At 40.4% G+C, this 18,513-nt stretch overlaps 1 protein-coding gene across 4 annotated transcripts in view; it reads right to left on the minus strand.

The window, feature by feature from the left end:
* LOC121869356 (homeotic protein Sex combs reduced-like) overlaps positions 1-18,513 on the minus strand; it is a 120,668-nt gene that overhangs the window by 26,247 nt on the left and 75,908 nt on the right. For all 4 annotated transcript variants that reach the window (XM_042370687.1, XM_042370690.1, XM_042370688.1 and 1 more), the window contains one exon: positions 1,826-2,157. In XM_042370687.1, the coding sequence (XP_042226621.1) occupies positions 1,826-2,157 (332 nt within the window). The remainder of the gene's footprint in view (positions 1-1,825; positions 2,158-18,513) is intronic.

Raw genomic sequence — 18,513 nt, forward strand, 5'->3', positions numbered from 1 at the left:
CCTATCCATGAATTCGTCCCATAAAGTAAAACATAACAACACTCCCGAAAATTGACCTTGGGGGAGGGGGGGGGGTGGGCCATAAGCGTGTAGTGAAGTACCTCAACACGACCACAAGACTCAGCTGGGCTATCGTGGTATGATTTACTGTGGCTGAGGACACACCGTCACACTGTGGTCACATAACCCGGACCATGATCCCGTGTTCAACAATAGCTCATGTGTTGTGAGGCGCCGGGGGCCTCTCTTTACTTACGATGTACGAGGGAATCGATTGGGGATAATTTTTGGGGGGGCTCGTCTTTAACTCGTTTTCTCAAACACTTTGAGTAAATTTTGTGATTTTGTCTGGATGACTTTAGTTTTTAAATATTAAATTATCTGGTTACGAAAAACTCTTTATATATATATATATATATATATATATATATATATATATATATATATATATATATATATATATATATATATATATATATATATATATATATATATATATATATATATACATATATATAAATGGGTACTATTTTTGGCTGACTTAGAGAATAAAATAAGGGTCATTCACGGAAACTTATGTATGTACTCGCACAGTACGGTAATAATTAAGTTAAGTGGTGAATAAGAAATGTATTGCAAGGAAGAACATGAATGAGAATTATTTTAACAAACAGCTTTAGTAGAAATTAGTACATTAATGGTTATGATACTCGTATATATCCACAAAAACAAACTTATTTTAAATTGAAATAATTACCAGAATTGTGTTGCTGTTTTTTCTTGTTGTTCGACAAATAATGAATGACACAACTTCTTTTGGGACTCTGGCCAATTAGCATAATTTAGCTATTAACAAGTTTATCGTTCTGGAAGGCACATTGAAGTTGCTGTAATTGATGGTGAGCATCTAATTAAGATATCTATCTAATGTTGATATATAGCTGACTATGGGCTGCTGATACCGACAGCTAGAGTACAATGTATTCAGAAAATTAGTACAAGTACAGGAGTAAGTTTAAATACAGGTACAGTAGTTTCCATATGCTAATGCCATCATAAAGCTGATTCTATAGCGAATAATTGTTACAAATTATTGTAGTTGTAATAATGCGTCTATTTCCGTCGAGTTGTTAACAATAGAGAAAGCTTTCATAATATAGTTCTTCTCAGGACATTACAAGGATTTGCATCTATATTGTTATTAATAAAGGAGACCTGAATAAATATATCGGTGAAAAGTACTTAGGGAATATATCCAACATAATTTAATATTTCGGCGGCATATTTTAAGCTACACCTTAAGTAGACAGATGTTCAGAGATCGATATCGTGAAATGCATTTAATTATAAGTATCAAATATATAAAGAGTCTCTAGTAAAGTCTGATTAGTAAGATAAGATATATATATATATATATATATATATATATATATATATATATATATATAATTAAGATGATAAAACTAATGAGCTACCTGTGTAAGAAACCTGTAAAGATTACATAAAGAAATCTAATTAGGTATTAGTGAGAAGCCGTACAATGTAAAGAGACTCAATTGACGAAAATCTAGTTATTGGTATAAGAGGAGAGACTCGCGAGATAAAACCCAGTTAGATAATTGAAGGTTTAAAAGACGCTTAGAGACTCGGCTAATAAGACCTAATCACTCGAGTGCGAGATAAACCACAGTAAGCTAACGTCTCCAGGTCCGTGTACAAACTCAGACAACAAAACTTTAACTTCCTAGTGATAAGAGATCTGAAGAAACTTATGAGATAAAACCCAGTTAATAAAAAGGTTAAAAGAGACTCCTGGAAGACTCACCTAGTAGTAGCCTTTCGTTTCAAAGTCTGCGAGATGAGGGTGTAGATGATGAGGGTGCATCATCTGGTGGTGCATTTGGTGGTACGCCTGTGGATGCATACCCATACCCGCGTTCATGCTGGCCATCTTGTGTTCCTTCTTCCACTTCATCCTCCGGTTTTGGAACCAGATTTTGATCTGTCGCTCTGTGAGGCAGAGGGCGTGGGCGATCTCTATCCTCCGTCGCCGCGTCAGGTAGCGGTTGAAGTGGAACTCCTTCTCCAACTCGAGCGTCTGGTACCGTGTGTAGGAGGTCCTCTGTCTCTTGGTCTCCCCGTTGGAGTTCACTGTACCTGTTGAGGGAAGGAGGAGTCAGTGCCTTGCTTAGTAAGTTAAGGAGAATAACGTTATTGGATGGTGAGGACGAGGGAAGGAATCTGTTATTATTAATAGTAGTAATAGTAGTAGTAGTAGTAGTAGTAGCAGTAGTAATAGCAATAGAATTTTAGGTGGGGATAAAGGCAGGTACTGTTTCTTAAGTTTTTTCTATATAAAAATTACATTGTCTGCACCTAGTTGTGTTTATGGTTACTGGTACTCGTTGAATAATACACCTTTAAGTACTTTTCTCTTTACTGTAAGTGTCAGTTGACTTTTAGAGAACTTTATGACTACACAACTTAAACAATGGCTTCTGTTCCTCGGTATATTGGTAATGCTGAGTCACTTGATGATGTCATTATAAAAAAAAAATATTTGTGGGTTTTGATATATTAGTGAGAAAAAGTAATACGAATCTTAAATAGAAAAAAATATCATGTGAAAAAGATCATAAGTAATATAGATTTTTTTATGGGTTACCTTTTTGGGGGGGAGGAGGCGCCTTATAGAGAGACATTCATAATATAACCAAACCATAAATGAAAAAAAAAATAAATCACATCCAAATCACATAAAAATCACCAACGATATACCACTAAGCCACCTTCAAGTACCGTCTGATATTGATAAATGTAAATATAGCCGACGAAACAGCTGACAGCAATACATCACATCAAGGTACATGGTGATGAAATAGAGTAGTATTGAAGAACAAATAGTGTAATGGGGTGGGGGGGGAGGAAGGTAGACCTGAGTCACCACGACCCCGGCAACCAGAAGTAGGCAGTGAATAATGTGTATAGGTGTCATTAATATCTCGATAACAATGCGCAGTACGGTTGAATCACCACACACGGAGCATTAACCCCCTCTTCTCTCTCCTTTCCTGGTACGGTATCCCTCTTCCTCCCCTCTGATCACTCCTACACTTACCAACTTCCCTCCCCCTCCCTCTCTACCTCCCTTTCCTCCCTCTTTCCCTGTAAGCTATTCCTTCTTTATCGCTCTTTCTCTTCTTCTTCTTCTTCTTGTTTCCTATGTCTACGTCTCTAATTGTTCCTTGTTCCTTCTCCCCATCTTTCTTATTTAATTTTCCCCTTCCTATTCATCCCTCAATCTCTTTTGTCTTTCCTACTCATATTTTCTCTCCTTATTATTCACCCCCCCAATATACTTCCTGTCTTTCCCCTCCTCCCTTTCCATCTCCAGATATTCCCTATCCCCACTTCTCTTTCCCCATTTCTTCCCCATTGCTACTTTTCTTTCCCCCCTGTCAAGTTTTCTCTTCTCATCTCTTCCCCTCCCACTTATTTCTTTTCCTTCATTACCATTCGCCTGTTCTATCTCCCCTTTAATCACCTTTTCCACACTATTCACTTTTCCATTCTTTCCTTAACCTACTCTCTCCATTACTTTCCTTCGTAAGACAAAAGTATGTAAATAGGGAATGGAGAGGATGATAAAGGAAGGAGGAGGAGGAGTAGGAGGAGGACGAGGATAGACAGGAGTATCAGGAAGGGGAGGGGACAGGAGAAAGGAAGGAGGACTCGCCAGTAGGAAGAATAGAAGAGGAAGGGGGATAGAGGAGGAGCAGAAGTAGGGGTGCAACACAAGGAGGAGGAAGGGGAGGAGGAGGAGGAGGAGGAGGAGGAGGAGGCAGTAACCACGAAAGAAAACAAAGTAAAATATAATGAGTGTAAATTGAGGGAGGTGGAGAGTGCAAGCAGGAACCTCCCCCTCCCCCACCCGCGTCGCCTTCAGGTACTGAGACTTTCACCTTAACACCTGTGGAAAATAAGACACACCTGGTGCTCTCTAAAGTTGTTACTCTTTCTCTCTTTCTCTCTATCCTTTTGTCTCTCTTTAATTTCTCTCTCTACTTTGATGTATCTGTGTCTTTTAATCATTCATTCATTCATTCTCTCTCTCTCTCTCTCTCTCTCTCTCTCTCTCTCTCTCCTCTAATTGAGATAATATTTTCTTCCTGTTAATTACATTCGCTTTTTCTTTTAATGTTTGTTTTAAATTACTTTTATTATTCTCCTTTATCAGCTAAAATATCAACTCCATTCTTCTTGTCTATTGTTTTCTTTATCTATCTTTCCTTTTATTTATTAAGTCTCATCTACTTGTTCCTCCATCGTCGCCTCTTATTACCTCCTCTCATTTTCCTACCTCTTACACCTCTTCCTCTCCCGCTTCTACCTCTCTCTCCCTCCCTGGCTGTCACTCTTAACATTTCCTCTCTTTCAACTTCTCACCATCCCCTACCTCCCACATCCCCTCCCTCCCCTTGTCAACTCCCACCCACACCCCACCCACAACCTCCTCCTCTCCCCCAGCCCCCTTCCTCCTCCCACCCCACCCACCTCCTCTTACCTAGCACCCCACCTACCTCTCCCTGTCACCCCTCAACCTCCTCTTCCCTCCCCCACCCCCACTCACGACTTCCTCCTCTCTCCTACACCTCCACACACCTCCTCCCTCTCACTGTCACCTCCTACCTCCCACACACCCTTAGGTCCCCAAGCCCCCTCCCTCCCTGTCACCTCTCACTACCTCCTGCCTCCCCCTACTCCCTCCGGCAGAAATTAACTAGGGCTTGTGTGACGTGTGATGGGAGGGTAATAGAAGTGTCGCCCGCAGACTCTCGTCGACCGAAACCCAGCGAAAATTAGTCCACCGCCTGTCACTGTTGCCGAAGCTAAAGTCCTCCTCTCTCTCTCTCTCTCTCTCTCTCTCTCTCTCTCTCTCCTTGTTCCCCCTCGGCTTTTTCATGCTTTATTTCCTTCCCTTCTCCCTTGCTTTTCTCTCTCTTTTTCTCTCTCGCTCCCTGTTCTACCTCGATGTTTTCTGCTTTCCTTATCTCTCATTTTTCCTTGGTTCTTCATTTCTTTCTCCTCCATCTCCTTCCTTCCTTAATATCCTCCATCATATCAATCTCTCTCTCTCTCTCTCTCTCTCTACCATCTCTCACCTTGGCCTCTCCCGTCCTCCTCTGCCTTCCCTCATCCTCCATCTGTCACTCTCTCAACCTGAAGCAGCTGTACAAGTCGACATCGCTGCTTGAATACCATGTAACTAAGGAAAGTCCCGCATGCTTGTTTCTCTGTTCCAACTCTCTGGTCTGTGCTTGCTATGTTAAACTGGCTTAACTAACATATAACAAAGCTAACACGGAAACCATAGTCTACCATGTTAAGCTGTCCTGATAAAAACGGTATTCAACTTGCTATTACGAATGGTTTGTGATGGAGGGAAACTAGAAGTAATATGGACCATCTGTTATAGCTTGGCTTTCTCTGTTGTGCATCATCACGACTACACCAGTCAGGAGAAATCTTCGGGTTATGTTAATGTGATAATGTATTACTGCGCTTCAATAACTAAGGCTTTTAAACTCTTCACTACTGGGGAGCGCCATTTTGACTTCAGATGATTTTATTCACAACAGATAGGCCTCCATCCATAAGGGTTAATCATGTATTCTAGATTATTTAATGTATTTAGTCATTAAAAATTCAGAATAAAAAGATATATATTTCTTATGTTCTTCGTATGTTATGGAGAGTTGGTCTGGTCGAACGTCATTGGTGGCTTAGTGCAGGTGGGTCGTGAGTGAGGAATGTGTGTGTGTGTGTGGGAGGGGTAAGTCTGACATTAGAGATTACTTGCTATGTTGAACAGGACCACCACCACATACTATATTAAGACAGGCGAACCTTCTTATACATTACGGGAGGCGATATTGTTTGTTTAATTCGGGTAATAATAATAATAATAATAATAATAATAATAATAATAATAATAATAATAATAATAATAATAATATTGATATTGATATAGCCGGTTCTCACAACAACAACAACGTTCGTAAATAAACACAAACACCTAATTAATGTCGTTTGCTTTCTAATATATCATGGTTCAGTTGTAATACTCTCTCGTGTGTATTTTAATCGTCTACTTTTCGGCTTTTAGTAATATTCCTCATTTAATATTAACAAAATAATTTAAAGACAATAAAAAATATCCATCGCGTTATTGTTATATTGATGAGGGATTCTGAGTATAACGTATATCAGGTGTGTTATTTAATATATAATTCTACGATCTAACTCCTTCTAGATTTATCATTTCACTATAAAAATATATAGCAATAATTTAACACTTTATTATAAATATATATAATCCTTTACTGTATATATACACAAAGAGTCACAGGTAAACACACACACACACACACACACACACGTGAACACAGCTAAATCAATAAACCCTGCGCTCAGAGTCCCAAGTTAATAATAAAAGATAATGCAAAATAAATGAAGATTAAACTAGAAGAAAAAAGAGAGAGAGAGAGAGAGAGAGAGAGAGTGTAAAAAACATATAGACAGAAAATGAAAAGAGATATGAGAAGAGGAGGAGTAAAGGAAGGATAGGTAACGAAATAGACAGACAGAGAGTAGAAGGTAGAACGAGGAAGAGGGAGGAGATAAAGGGAAGATGGAGGCAAGGAGAAAGATAGAGACATGTGGTTGAAGGAGGTAAAAGATTAAGAAGCAGTTGAAGGGAGGGAGAGAGGGAAGGAAGGAGAAAAGGACAAGGAAGGAGAGGGATAAAAGGAAAGATGGGGATACGGGGAAAAAGGAGGGATGGGGAGAAGAAGAAAAGAAGGGAAAAGGTGAGGGAGGAAAAGAAGAAGGGAGAAGGAATGAGGGAGATAAAAAGAAAAAGTGGGGAAACGGGGGAAAAGGAGGGACAGGGAGAAGAAGGAAGGAAGGAGGAGAAAGAGAAGAAAGAAAGAAGAAATGAAGGGAGGGAAGAAGGAAGAGGGGGAGGGAAGAAGAAAGGAAGGAGGAGGAGAAGAAGAAGAAGGAAAGAAGGAAGAGAGGGAGGAAAGAAGGAAGAGAAGGAGGAAGGAAGGAGTCTCAAGAAAGTTGGTGGTGGTCGTCTTGAAGATCTGTCAGTCAAGTTTTAGGATGATGAACCAAGTATTGGGTTAACGGAGACACGCGGGAACTGACACTCCATTTCCAGCCTCTTAATCATCCCAGCCGTCCTCCCTGATGCCTCGGGAATTACCAAGGTCAGCGGCACGAGACGCACACGAGGAGGAGGAGGAAAATGAGTGGGAGTGGGGAGGGGTGGTAGAGAGAAGAGGAGGAGGAAAATGAGTGGGATGGGGGAGGGGTAGTAGAGAGAGGAGGAGGAAATTGAGTGGGAAAATGAGGAGGAAAATGAGGAGGAAGACGAGTGGGAGTGGGTGGAAATGTGATAGAGAAGAGGAAGAATAGGTTTGGGGAGGGGGAGGTGGAGAAAGGGGGTGGAAGGAGCAGGGAGAGAGGGAAGAAAAGGAGGAGGAGGAGGAAGAGAGAGAGACACACACACACACACCATATAAAACCATCGCCCCTACCGGAGACTAGTGACGGTCCGCCCTCTCTCTTACGGAGTCACTCAAACCCCGTCTCCCATGTACCCTTTTAGGTAAATGGCCTTCGTCAGGTAATTGCATAGGTGGTTAGAAGATAATTAGACGCAGAGCGAGTAGTTATGGCCGTATCGCCGCCAGTTATTGTTAGTTCGTGATGTCAAATGGCGACCACATGCAGATGGGGGTCCATTCACAGTGGGGTCTGCGGTGTGTGTGTGTGTGGCCAGCTAGACCCAAAGATCGAAGTCTCTCTCTCTCTCTCTCTCTCTCTCTCTCTCTCTCTCTCTCTCTCTCTCTCTCTCGTTTCCTGTTAATTTGTTGACACGGACTGAAGAGCCAGTCAGTGTCCATCATCTGTCTGTTTGACTGTTTTCTTTGTCTTGTTTACTGTTCATTTGTTTATGCTTTATAGAGAGACCAAACCCCCATTTGTTCTGTATTTATGAACATGATAAAGGTGTTAGGATGCTGCTGATGCTATAATGTATTAATGTGCATTAAACAAATAAGGCCTTTAAGCACTAAATTTTTTGGTTAATAATAATACAATAGTCAATAGCAATAACAAATTAAGGGGTATATGTCTTTTAGTTAATATTGGAATAACACACACACACACACACACACAGGTCTTATAAACGGTAACGCGTTAACTATGAACTCCTGTTGTGAACTTTTTTTAACTTACCGTTATCTCTGTGAAAGGAGATCTTATTACCTATAAACACGCTGCCAGTATATGTGCAGTATGAGTGTCTTTGTCTTCCCTATGCACACAATTATATATATTTGTCTGTGTTAAAAAAGTTTAGGGGAAGAATAGTGCAGAATCCTTTGTTTATCATTTAGTTTTTTTTTGTCACGTTACTTTTGGAAATGATTTTAGCATTTTCTTTATCAAATGATTTTTTTTTCAATGCATTTTTTTCTAAAGTCTACTATAGTGTGGCTGCGTGTCGCCTGTATATGTTTGTCTTGGTCAGAACTTACTTCCCTTGTAGCGTGTGACAATAAGATACAATTATGTTTAAGAACGATAATAAAAAATAAAATATATATATCGTTCGCCCGGCACTGGTGAGAGGAACACAACTGGTAGACACCTGACTCAGTTCCCAAATTATCGTACGGCTCTTAGACCAGGTTGGGACTAACTTACAAGGTGCTGGAAAATATTATATCCATAGTAAGTTGCAAGAGGTTGAATTATCATAAACAAGTAATTAAACACAGTTCAAAATGTCTTGTATGAATTTAAAGAGTTACTCAGGAAACATATATCAATTACGAATGTTTTTTTGTTTTTGTTTTTGTAATTCTTTGTTTACCGAGTTGGGGGCGAACGGTAATTCAGTGAGTGAAATGATCAATCATCGTCACGACCATTTTCAGTGAGGCTATAGAAGGCTCGGATAAAGGTAGTCAAACTCGGTGCAAACTTAGATTAATTGTCACGTAACTCGGCGTCGACCCCCAAGTTGGCTCAACTTTGATAACGAAGAAAACGTTTTATCCGATGATCTGAATATTTGAGGCTCGTGTGCATGTTGGTTTCTTAGACACACACACACACACACACACACACATACACACAACATTCACAGTATTATTAGTAATATTATAACTAACAAAAGCCTATAATTCTCACCTATAATCTACCTTTATACATGCTCTTGTTTATGCTCATAATATAATCTTCCATCCACCTCTTAACTCAAATATTTATTCCTGCATCTCATTGTGTACTGGTGTTCATTTATCATCCCTTAACTCTGTATATCCTTACGTTAATATGTTTCTATACACAGATGATTCACGTATGCTTATTTCTGTATGATTTTTGTTCTTCATGTGGCAGTCAATTTCACTTATCATCAACACGCACACACTAAGGGTAGGTTGTTGAAAGATTAATTTGTGTATACTAGATGCAGGTACAGGTTGAGGATATGAGTAAATCTATACGTGTATATTTTACGTGTTGTTTTAGCTATATTCTGATCGCTTTTGTTTTGATTTTGTCTTTTATTACTCTCTCTCTCTCTCTCTCTCTCTCTCTCTCTCTCTCTCTCTCTCAAGCTTCTATTCTCCTTGATCCATTCGACATACGAGTAAGATTGGAATTAACGATGCTAGATTAATAGGAAAGATAGAAAATAATAAGGCAATTAGAATATGGTAATTACAATATGGTAATTAAGCTGTTGGTGGACACATAAAAAACCGATAACAAACCTATTAAAAAACAATAAATTTAGTGACGTCATAACTTACGTAATTTGATCTATTTTACAGTTTATGGAAAATTTATCCTAATACATTAAGTTCAAGTTACTGATCATTATGCTATTAACATATTCAACTTGGTTTGGTGTCGGATACAGATATAGAAGTGTCGAAATTATGGGATTTTCTTAATTTTGTAACTTGGGAAGAAATATTCCTAAAATTCTTTATTTATTCAATTATTCTATTTTTATTTTTTCGTCTGAGAACATTACAACATGAATAAAATCACCATTCATTTCCTAAGTCTAAAATGAAGAACGGAAACGAAACGATTGAAGTTTCATCAACTTTTGTATCTATGAGGCAGGCGACTTATTAAGAGTATCAGAACATAACAGAACATAATGAGGAAATGTTCTTCTACGATATTTTCTTTAAAACTAAGAAACTTTACTGTGGTGAGTTACACCTTACTGACTGTGATTGATAAATTTTTATTGTCAACAAATAATTATCTCCTGATACTGTTTACTTCTCTCTATAATATATATATATATATATATATATATATATATATATATATATATATATATATATATATATATATATATATATATATATATATATATATATATCCGTACATACACAAACGCATAGTGTACAGGTACATACCATACAATACACAATATTAATTATACGTACACAACAAACATCCATAGCCACACACACTCACACACACACACACACACACACACACACACACACACACATACACACACACACACATAGTACAAAAGCACGTGTACACAAGCGTATTACCTAACGCTACTGAGTGGCCATTTAAATCGAGCACCAGCAACAGGGAGCCTGGCCGGGCTGGTGGGGAAATAAAGCAAGGAGTCGGGCTTTACTGAACATCATTTGCCGGTAAGATACCAATAAAAAAGTCAAGCCTCGAATACATTATTGGGATGATCCATCAAAATGTCTAACAGTCGTAAATTACACGTTGGCACTGGCTGCTCTCGACCAATCACTGTTCGCCAAGCGTGACGTGGCCCCTCCCTCTTTTGTGACGTCAGACAGTGTTTGCTTGGCTCAGGGCGGCGCCACAACGCAGGTTATGTTTGTTTACACTGAGCCCAGCTGTTTTAACGTATTGTTTACTACATGTATTTAGCCTTATGTGTAATGTCAACAAGTTGGATTTTGTGATTATCATCAGAACCAAAAGCTAAACAAGACTTGCGATAGATAATTTTCATTACCCTCGGAAGTGAATGATTAGGAAAAGCTGAGTTTGTTTATTAGACAGGCAAATTAAGAAGGCCGACTCCAGGGCTACGCATTAATAATGACTCAGAACCACATCGCCTTAATCACACTGACACTGGCACCTACACCAACACGTAATCAACAGTGCCACAACCCACCACACGGATGCTTTACAACCCTCACGAAGTTTTAGCTGAAATCACTAAGTACATAACTTACTGTATACGATCAGCTGATTAATATAAACAAGACGATTTTAACATACTATAATGTGTGTGTGTGTGTGTGTGTGTGTGTGTGATCTGTTTCGAGTGGTTAAATGTCTGATGTATTTATCTTGGTGTTTTTAGATGAATAGACGAGTGTATGGGCATAATTTTTCGTCTGTATTTGTGTGTATAAATAGGTGTTTGTAAGTGTGTGTGTGTGTGTGTGTGTGTGTGTGTGTGTGTGTGTGTGTGTGTCTCGTTCAACATCCAACTGTGCTCTATGATACAAACAATATAATTTGTTACAAAAGTCAAAGTCATCATTATCATTTTTCATCACCCTCTGTACCTGTCTTCTACACCTGTCTTCTACACCTGTCCTCTATACTCTACCAATTCTATCCCTCACACCTTTTCTATTTGCCTCACCACGCCTGTCCTCCACACCTCACCACACCTGTCCTCCACACCTCACCACACCTGTTCTCCACACCTCACCACACCTATCCTCCACACCTCACCACACCTTCCCTAACCACCCAGCCACCCTCTCCACAACCGACCTTGTAACACGAACACGTCTAAATCAGGGACTCAGTGACCCTGGCGTCTCCCGAAGTGTTCACTGCTTACACAACTGTTCCCTGCCACGCTAGTTCCCCTGCCATAATTTTTCCCTGTCACAATTTTTCCCCTGCCACGCTTTTTTTCCTGCCACATTTTTCTCCTGCCATATTATTTCCCTCCCATAGTATTTCCCTACCACCATACAAAACTCTTTCCCTGCCATCCTACCAGAGTATTATCCTTAGCACACTTCCCTACCCACACAACCATACTACCACAACACTTCTCTACCACACTACCACAACACATCTCTACCACACTACCACAACACTTCCCTACCACACTACCACAACACTTCTCTACCACACTACCACAACACTTCCCTACCACACTACCACAAAACTTCTCTACCACACTACCACAACACTTCTCTACCACACTACCACAACACTTCCCAACCACACTACCACAACACTTCCCTACCACACTACCACAACACTTCTCTACCACACTACCACAACACTTCTCTACCACACTCACCACAACACTTCCCTACCACACTACCACAACACTTCCCTCTACACTACCACAACACTTCTACCACACTACCACAACACTACACTACCAACACTTCCCTACCACACTACCACAACACTTCTCTACCTACCACAACACTTCCCTACCACACTACCACAACACTTCTCTACTACACTACCACAACACTTCTCTACCACACTACCACAACACTTCCCTACCACACTACCACAACACTTCTACCACACTACCACAACACTTCCCAACCACACTAACACAAAACTTCCCTACCACACTACCACAACACTTATCTACCACACCACAACACTTCCCTACCACACTACCACAACACTTCCCTACTACACTACCACAACACTTCTCTACCACACTACCACAACACTTCCCTACCACACTACCACAACCCTGCTTGTCAAAGAGCGTTTTCCTCCCATTATTTGACTTTCTGCTGACTATAATATATAAAATGTTTGGTTCAACTGAAATAATTTGGGCAGTTTTATCACAGTTAACAATGTCAATCAACTCTACATGAGTGACAATATTAATAAAATAGACACAACTGACACATTGTTCTGATGAACTTCAATATGTATACCGGTACGTATATATACATTGTGTGTGTGTGTGTGTGTGTGTGTGTGTGTGTGTGTGTGTGTGTGTGTGTGTGTGTGTGTGTGTGTGTGCGTAACAGGACAAGCTCTCATTTAGTCACCTCATCTAGAGAAGCTTAACAGGTTTGCTCTGAGCTTTGGGCAGGATGGTTGTGTGTTATATTTACATACGCAACATTTTCAACATGTGTTTTCTTGAGGCACTGAGGACAAGACGGGGGAGGGGAGGAAGAAGAGGGGGCTGTGAGAAGGGAAGGGGGAGAGCCGAGCGAGTGGAGGGGGCATAAATCACTCCATACCAAGGCATGATAGTATTAAGCCACGAATTTGCCTTAAGGCGAAAGTCCTTTTGTATTGCCCACAGAACATGACATTAATGGCTCCATGGTATTTGTACAGGTGTTCCTTGCGACTCTACCGGTATCTTAACCCCACCCATCTATACCTCCTTCCCTGCCCTTACCTCACCCCCTAACCTCCCCGTATCCCCTACCCACTTCCCACCACTACCCATATATCAAGGAAAAGGCCGTAAATAAGCCCCGAGTTCACAATTAGGACCGTCATTGATCACGCAAAAACTAGAATAGGCAGGGGGGGATAGTGAGCAGGAGGGAGTGTGTTGGGTATAGAGTGAGTCCGTCCTGTGGCACGTCTGAAGGGGGAGGAGGAGGAGGAGGTGGTGGCCACGCCTTGGGGGTCTCATCTGGCTAATTCATTAGTTAGTTTATGGACTTCACGCAACCACTGGCGAGAGTGTCATGATATTGTGTGTTTGGACACTATGGTTGTGCACTAAACAATGCAACATAATTAAGGGAAGAGATTACTTTTTTGTAACTGTAGATTTGTCTTTCCTTATAAATAGGTTACACCCTGTTTATAAATTTGCCCAGCTTATGAACTGGGAAGTCATTTTGCCCAGGTCGTGAAATGCCTCCTAAACTAACCTAAACCAACCCAATCCAACGTAACTTCATCTATTTAACCCAATAAATAGAGGGACTTTGTCAAGGAAAACTATTAACAATGAAAATTATTGCCATAGAAGGAAATCATATATCGACAAACGATAGAGTAGTTTATGGTAGAAAATTGCCAAAATTATTGAAAGGGTCATGGTGGAAATGGAAGAAAGTCATCAAACAACATAAACTTGTTCTCGTGGAAGTTGCCATCAGGACTCGTTGTAAAATTCATAGCAATGCTCAAAGTTCTCACAAACACATGTTGCAGAGGCACAGAAGCAGAAAGAATCATATAAACACACCGGCAGAATCGTTACCCCTCACAGCGTTAATAAGTCATAATGTAGCCTCGCAGCAATACCTAGGAGGTAATTGCTATACAAATGACTCCTGAAACATGATTTTAAAAGAAACATAAATAAATGATGGCTTTAATTCAGTATAGCTGGGCCTTACCGTCTTCAGATTACCAGTCAACGCAACTCAAGGACGGTAATTGTTATAATAGATACTCGAAGCTTTAGCTATAACAACAACGACAAGATGGTGGTAACAGCTGGGGTGTGGACCGTCTTGTAGCCATAGCAACTCTACACATTGTGTACAAAACATTCCCTCGTCACCTCCAGTGGTCGGCCTAAGCTACCCCTCCCCACTCCTCCCCTCCCCTTTCTCCCTTCCCAACTCTTCCTCTCTTGTGCCTCCTTTTCTCCCCTTCTCACCTTCCCCTTTCCTGTGTCTCCTTTTCTCCCTTTCTGCATCTCCTTTCCCTTCCTTCCTATCTCATCTCTTCCTGCTCCTCATTTGCTCCCCATCCCACTTCCTCCCTTCCTGCGTCTTCTTCTCTCCCTTCCTGCATCTCCCTCCCTTCCCATCTCCCCTAATGTACCTCTTCCTACCACCCTGTTCCTCTTACCCTCCTTCTCTCTTCCAATTTTCTTCTCTCTTTTCAATCCTGCTCTTTTTTCCCATAACGTTTTCATTCTTAATTTCCTACCTCTTTCTCCCTTTCTTCACTTCTTTATATTTATCTTATCAAGAACTTTCTCTTTTTATCTATCCTATTTTCCTATTTTCCCACCTAACGTCCTTTTGTTCTCTCCCATTCCTTTTCAACTTCCTTCTTCTTCTTCCTTTACCCTTTTTTACATGGTCCCCTCATCTTTTCCTGAACTGCTTTCTACTCATTTCCTCCCTCGCCCTCCTTTCTTTATATCCCCCTTTCCTCCTTCTATCCCCCTCGTTATCTTTCCCTTTATCTTCAACCTTCTTCTTTTCTATCTTCCCTTTTATATGCTTCCTTCCATTTCTCCTCCCTCCCCCTTCTCTTTTATGTATCCCTCTTTCCTCCTTCCATCCCCCTCGTTATCTTTCCCCTTACCTCCTCTCTCTCCCTTTCTCTTCCCTTCCTTTTACCATTTCCTCCTCTCCCTTATCCTCACTCTTCCATTACCTCCTTTCAAACAAGCCACAGGGGCTGTTAGCTCGTTAAGAAGGGAGGAGGGGGGAGCACCTGCAGTTCATGGTGTGGGCGGGTCATGGGTAGGGTGTGGGGCGGGAGATGGGCGGTGGGTGGGTGGGGGTGTATGGGGATGGTGGAAGAAGGGCGGAGGATGTGGGCGGCGGGCGGTCATTCGTCTGTTATCATTTAATTAAGTAGGGCGTCTGTTGCCAAGGCTTTTCCCTCGTCGGGGGATCAACAGACTACATGAGGCATGGCGTTGCACGTAGGGGTTGAGAGGTGAAAGAAGGGGGAGGAGGAGGAGTAGGGGAGAAAGAGGAAGAGGGAGGAAGAAGGAAGATTAGGGATGGGGGAATATATATAGGAGGAGTAAAGAGGATGTATAAGGAATATTAAGGAGGAGGAAGAGGAAGGAGGAGTAAGCAGGAAGAAGAAGGTATAAGAAAGGGAAAGAGGAAGTGGTAGAAGGAGTAAGGAGGAGGTAAAACGAAGATTAGCGAGAAGGAAGAGGAAGGAAAATAGGGAGAGGAGTGGAAGAAGGGTAAGAGGAAGAAGTAGAAGAAAATTTAGGGAAGATTAAAAAGGAGGAGGAGTGTAGAGAGAAGAGGGTGGAAGAAACAGTAGGAGGAAGAAGATAGAAGAGGGGAGCGAGAAGAAGAAACAGAAGGGTGATAAAATGAAAGAGAGGAAATAGAGTAGGAGAAGCATAGGGAAGTGGGGAAGAGAGAGAGAGAGAAAGAGAGAGAGACGAGGACATGGCAAAGGAAAGGAGAAATAGCGTGAAAGAAGGAGGAGAAGAAATAAGTATGAGAACGTGAAGTAAAAGAGAGATAGATACAGAATGATAAAGATAAAAATAAGAGATAAAGAATGTGAATATAAGAAGACGATAACTATAGAAAATAAAATATATGGATATGAGGAAATGAGAATTAATAAAAGATATATATATAATATTTCAAAGACACAGAGAAGAAAAGTAATAATATTTGTAAAGATTAATTTTCCTTTCTTCTTTTCATCTCTTTTTATTTATTTCTCATTATATAATTCAAACATCCTCATCATCATCTTTCTCTACATTACTCCTTATTTATCATTTTTCTCCATCCAAACGTCAGTATTTTATCAACAGTCTCTACCTATTATCTATATCTACCTCTTACCCATTAATTAATATCTATATATTTATCTATCTACCTACCTACCTCATCCATCTACCACAATCTATCAACAACTATTTATCTACTCCCCTCCGTCTATTACCTTTCTATCTTTTCTTCTCTCACCTCTTGCTGTATCTGACCTCTTATGTCTTCCCGTCTCTCACCTCTCCTGCTTCCCCATCTCTCACCTCTTCCCGTATCTTACCTCCTCCCATCTTCCGGTCTCTCACCTCTTATTACTTACCGTCTCTCACCTCTCCCCGTCTCTCACCTCTTTTGTCTTCCCGTCTCTCACCTCTTATGTCTTACCGTCTCTCACTTCCCCCTCTCTCACCCCTCCCCTAACAGCAGGAAGGTAGACATATCTTCCAATAAAACACTTGTCCATGAACCTCTAGACACAACAGCCATAATACATCACAAGCACTGACACTCTAATCAAATGATACACAGGCCAGTCCTATCATCAGTGACGTTGCGACTGGATTTTCGTGATCATTTTCTGACAAACACTGATAATGCTTTTTTTTTTTTTAGGGGGTGGGTCTGTCTGTCTGTCTGTGTTTTTGTCTGTCTGTCTGTCTGTCTGTCTTTATGTCTGTCTCTGCCTTTGTCCTGTCTCTCTCAGTTTATGAAGTGGATAATATTACTGAAACGAACTACACCACTTGTATAGTTGAAACGAAGTACCACGTTACCCGAGACCCCTCATAATCAAGATGAATTATGGAAATTAGTCCAATTCGACATCTAACGTGGCCGGTGTCAGACTTAATGAAGGAAACACCTGTTCTTAATGACACTTGCAGGCTCCCAATGTTTTGCAGGTGTCACAACACTATGTATGTGTACCTGGGTTGTAACATATGCTTCGGTTGATCCCGTCTATACGTGTGTGTGTGTGTGTGTGTGTGCGTGCGTGTGTGTGTGTGTGTGTGTGTGTGTGTGTGTGTGTGTGTGTGTGTGTGTGTGTGTGTGTGTGTGTGTGTGTGTGTGTGTGTGTGTGTACTATGCATATATGTACTCGTATCTTTCTCTCTCTCAACCTGCTGCTCTTCCACTTTAAGATAAACATAGGTAATATTTGCACGTACTGTAGGGGGCGGCAGTATGGGCTGCACCACGAATCACTGAAATACTATAGACAGAAGAACCAACAAGTACTCTACTCACTGGGTGTTGCAAGGCAGTCATTCCCTCAGACAGAGCTTAGGAGGGGACGCGAGAGAGGGAGGGTGGTGAGCAACTAAGGACGGAGATGTGGGGTTAAGAACTGGAGGAAGAGAAACGGCAGGAAGAATAATTGGAGGAAGAGAGGAATTGTAGAAAGACGTATTGGCTGAAGCGTTTTTTTTTCGTCTGTTTTTTGAGGTTAAAGAAATGTAAACAGTGTGTCCTAAGCTTTGATATGAGATTAATAGATAAAAATCATAATAAAGACGATATGATATGTGAGAATATGACGTATAATTGACTTGTAAACAGACAGAAGTAATTCGTAGGAAAACTTTAAAAAATAATTTCTCCTTCAATATTTTTTTTTAAACTTTGGAGTATTAAGTAACCACGATACAGAAATGGAATTATTTTCTGTAGGTAAGTAAACATTGATAAATAAATTCCTAAATATTTCTTTTTCCCATGTAAAAAAAAGTCAGAAAAAACAGAGCAAAAAAATCATAAAAAATAAAACTGCTTTAGATAAGTGTTTCACGTAAAAAAAAAAAAAATCATTGTAACTGAATTATATAACACACGTGAAAATTTGGGATACTCATTGATCCAAACTTAAAAGCCGATAAAAAGCCATAAAAATAATTAATCTGAATAAAAATAAATAATCACTTCA

The sequence above is a fragment of the Homarus americanus genome, unplaced genomic scaffold (genome assembly GCF_018991925.1).
Source record: "Homarus americanus isolate GMGI-L3 unplaced genomic scaffold, GMGI_Hamer_2.0 scaffold36734, whole genome shotgun sequence".
Lineage (NCBI taxonomy): Eukaryota > Metazoa > Arthropoda > Malacostraca > Decapoda > Nephropidae > Homarus > Homarus americanus.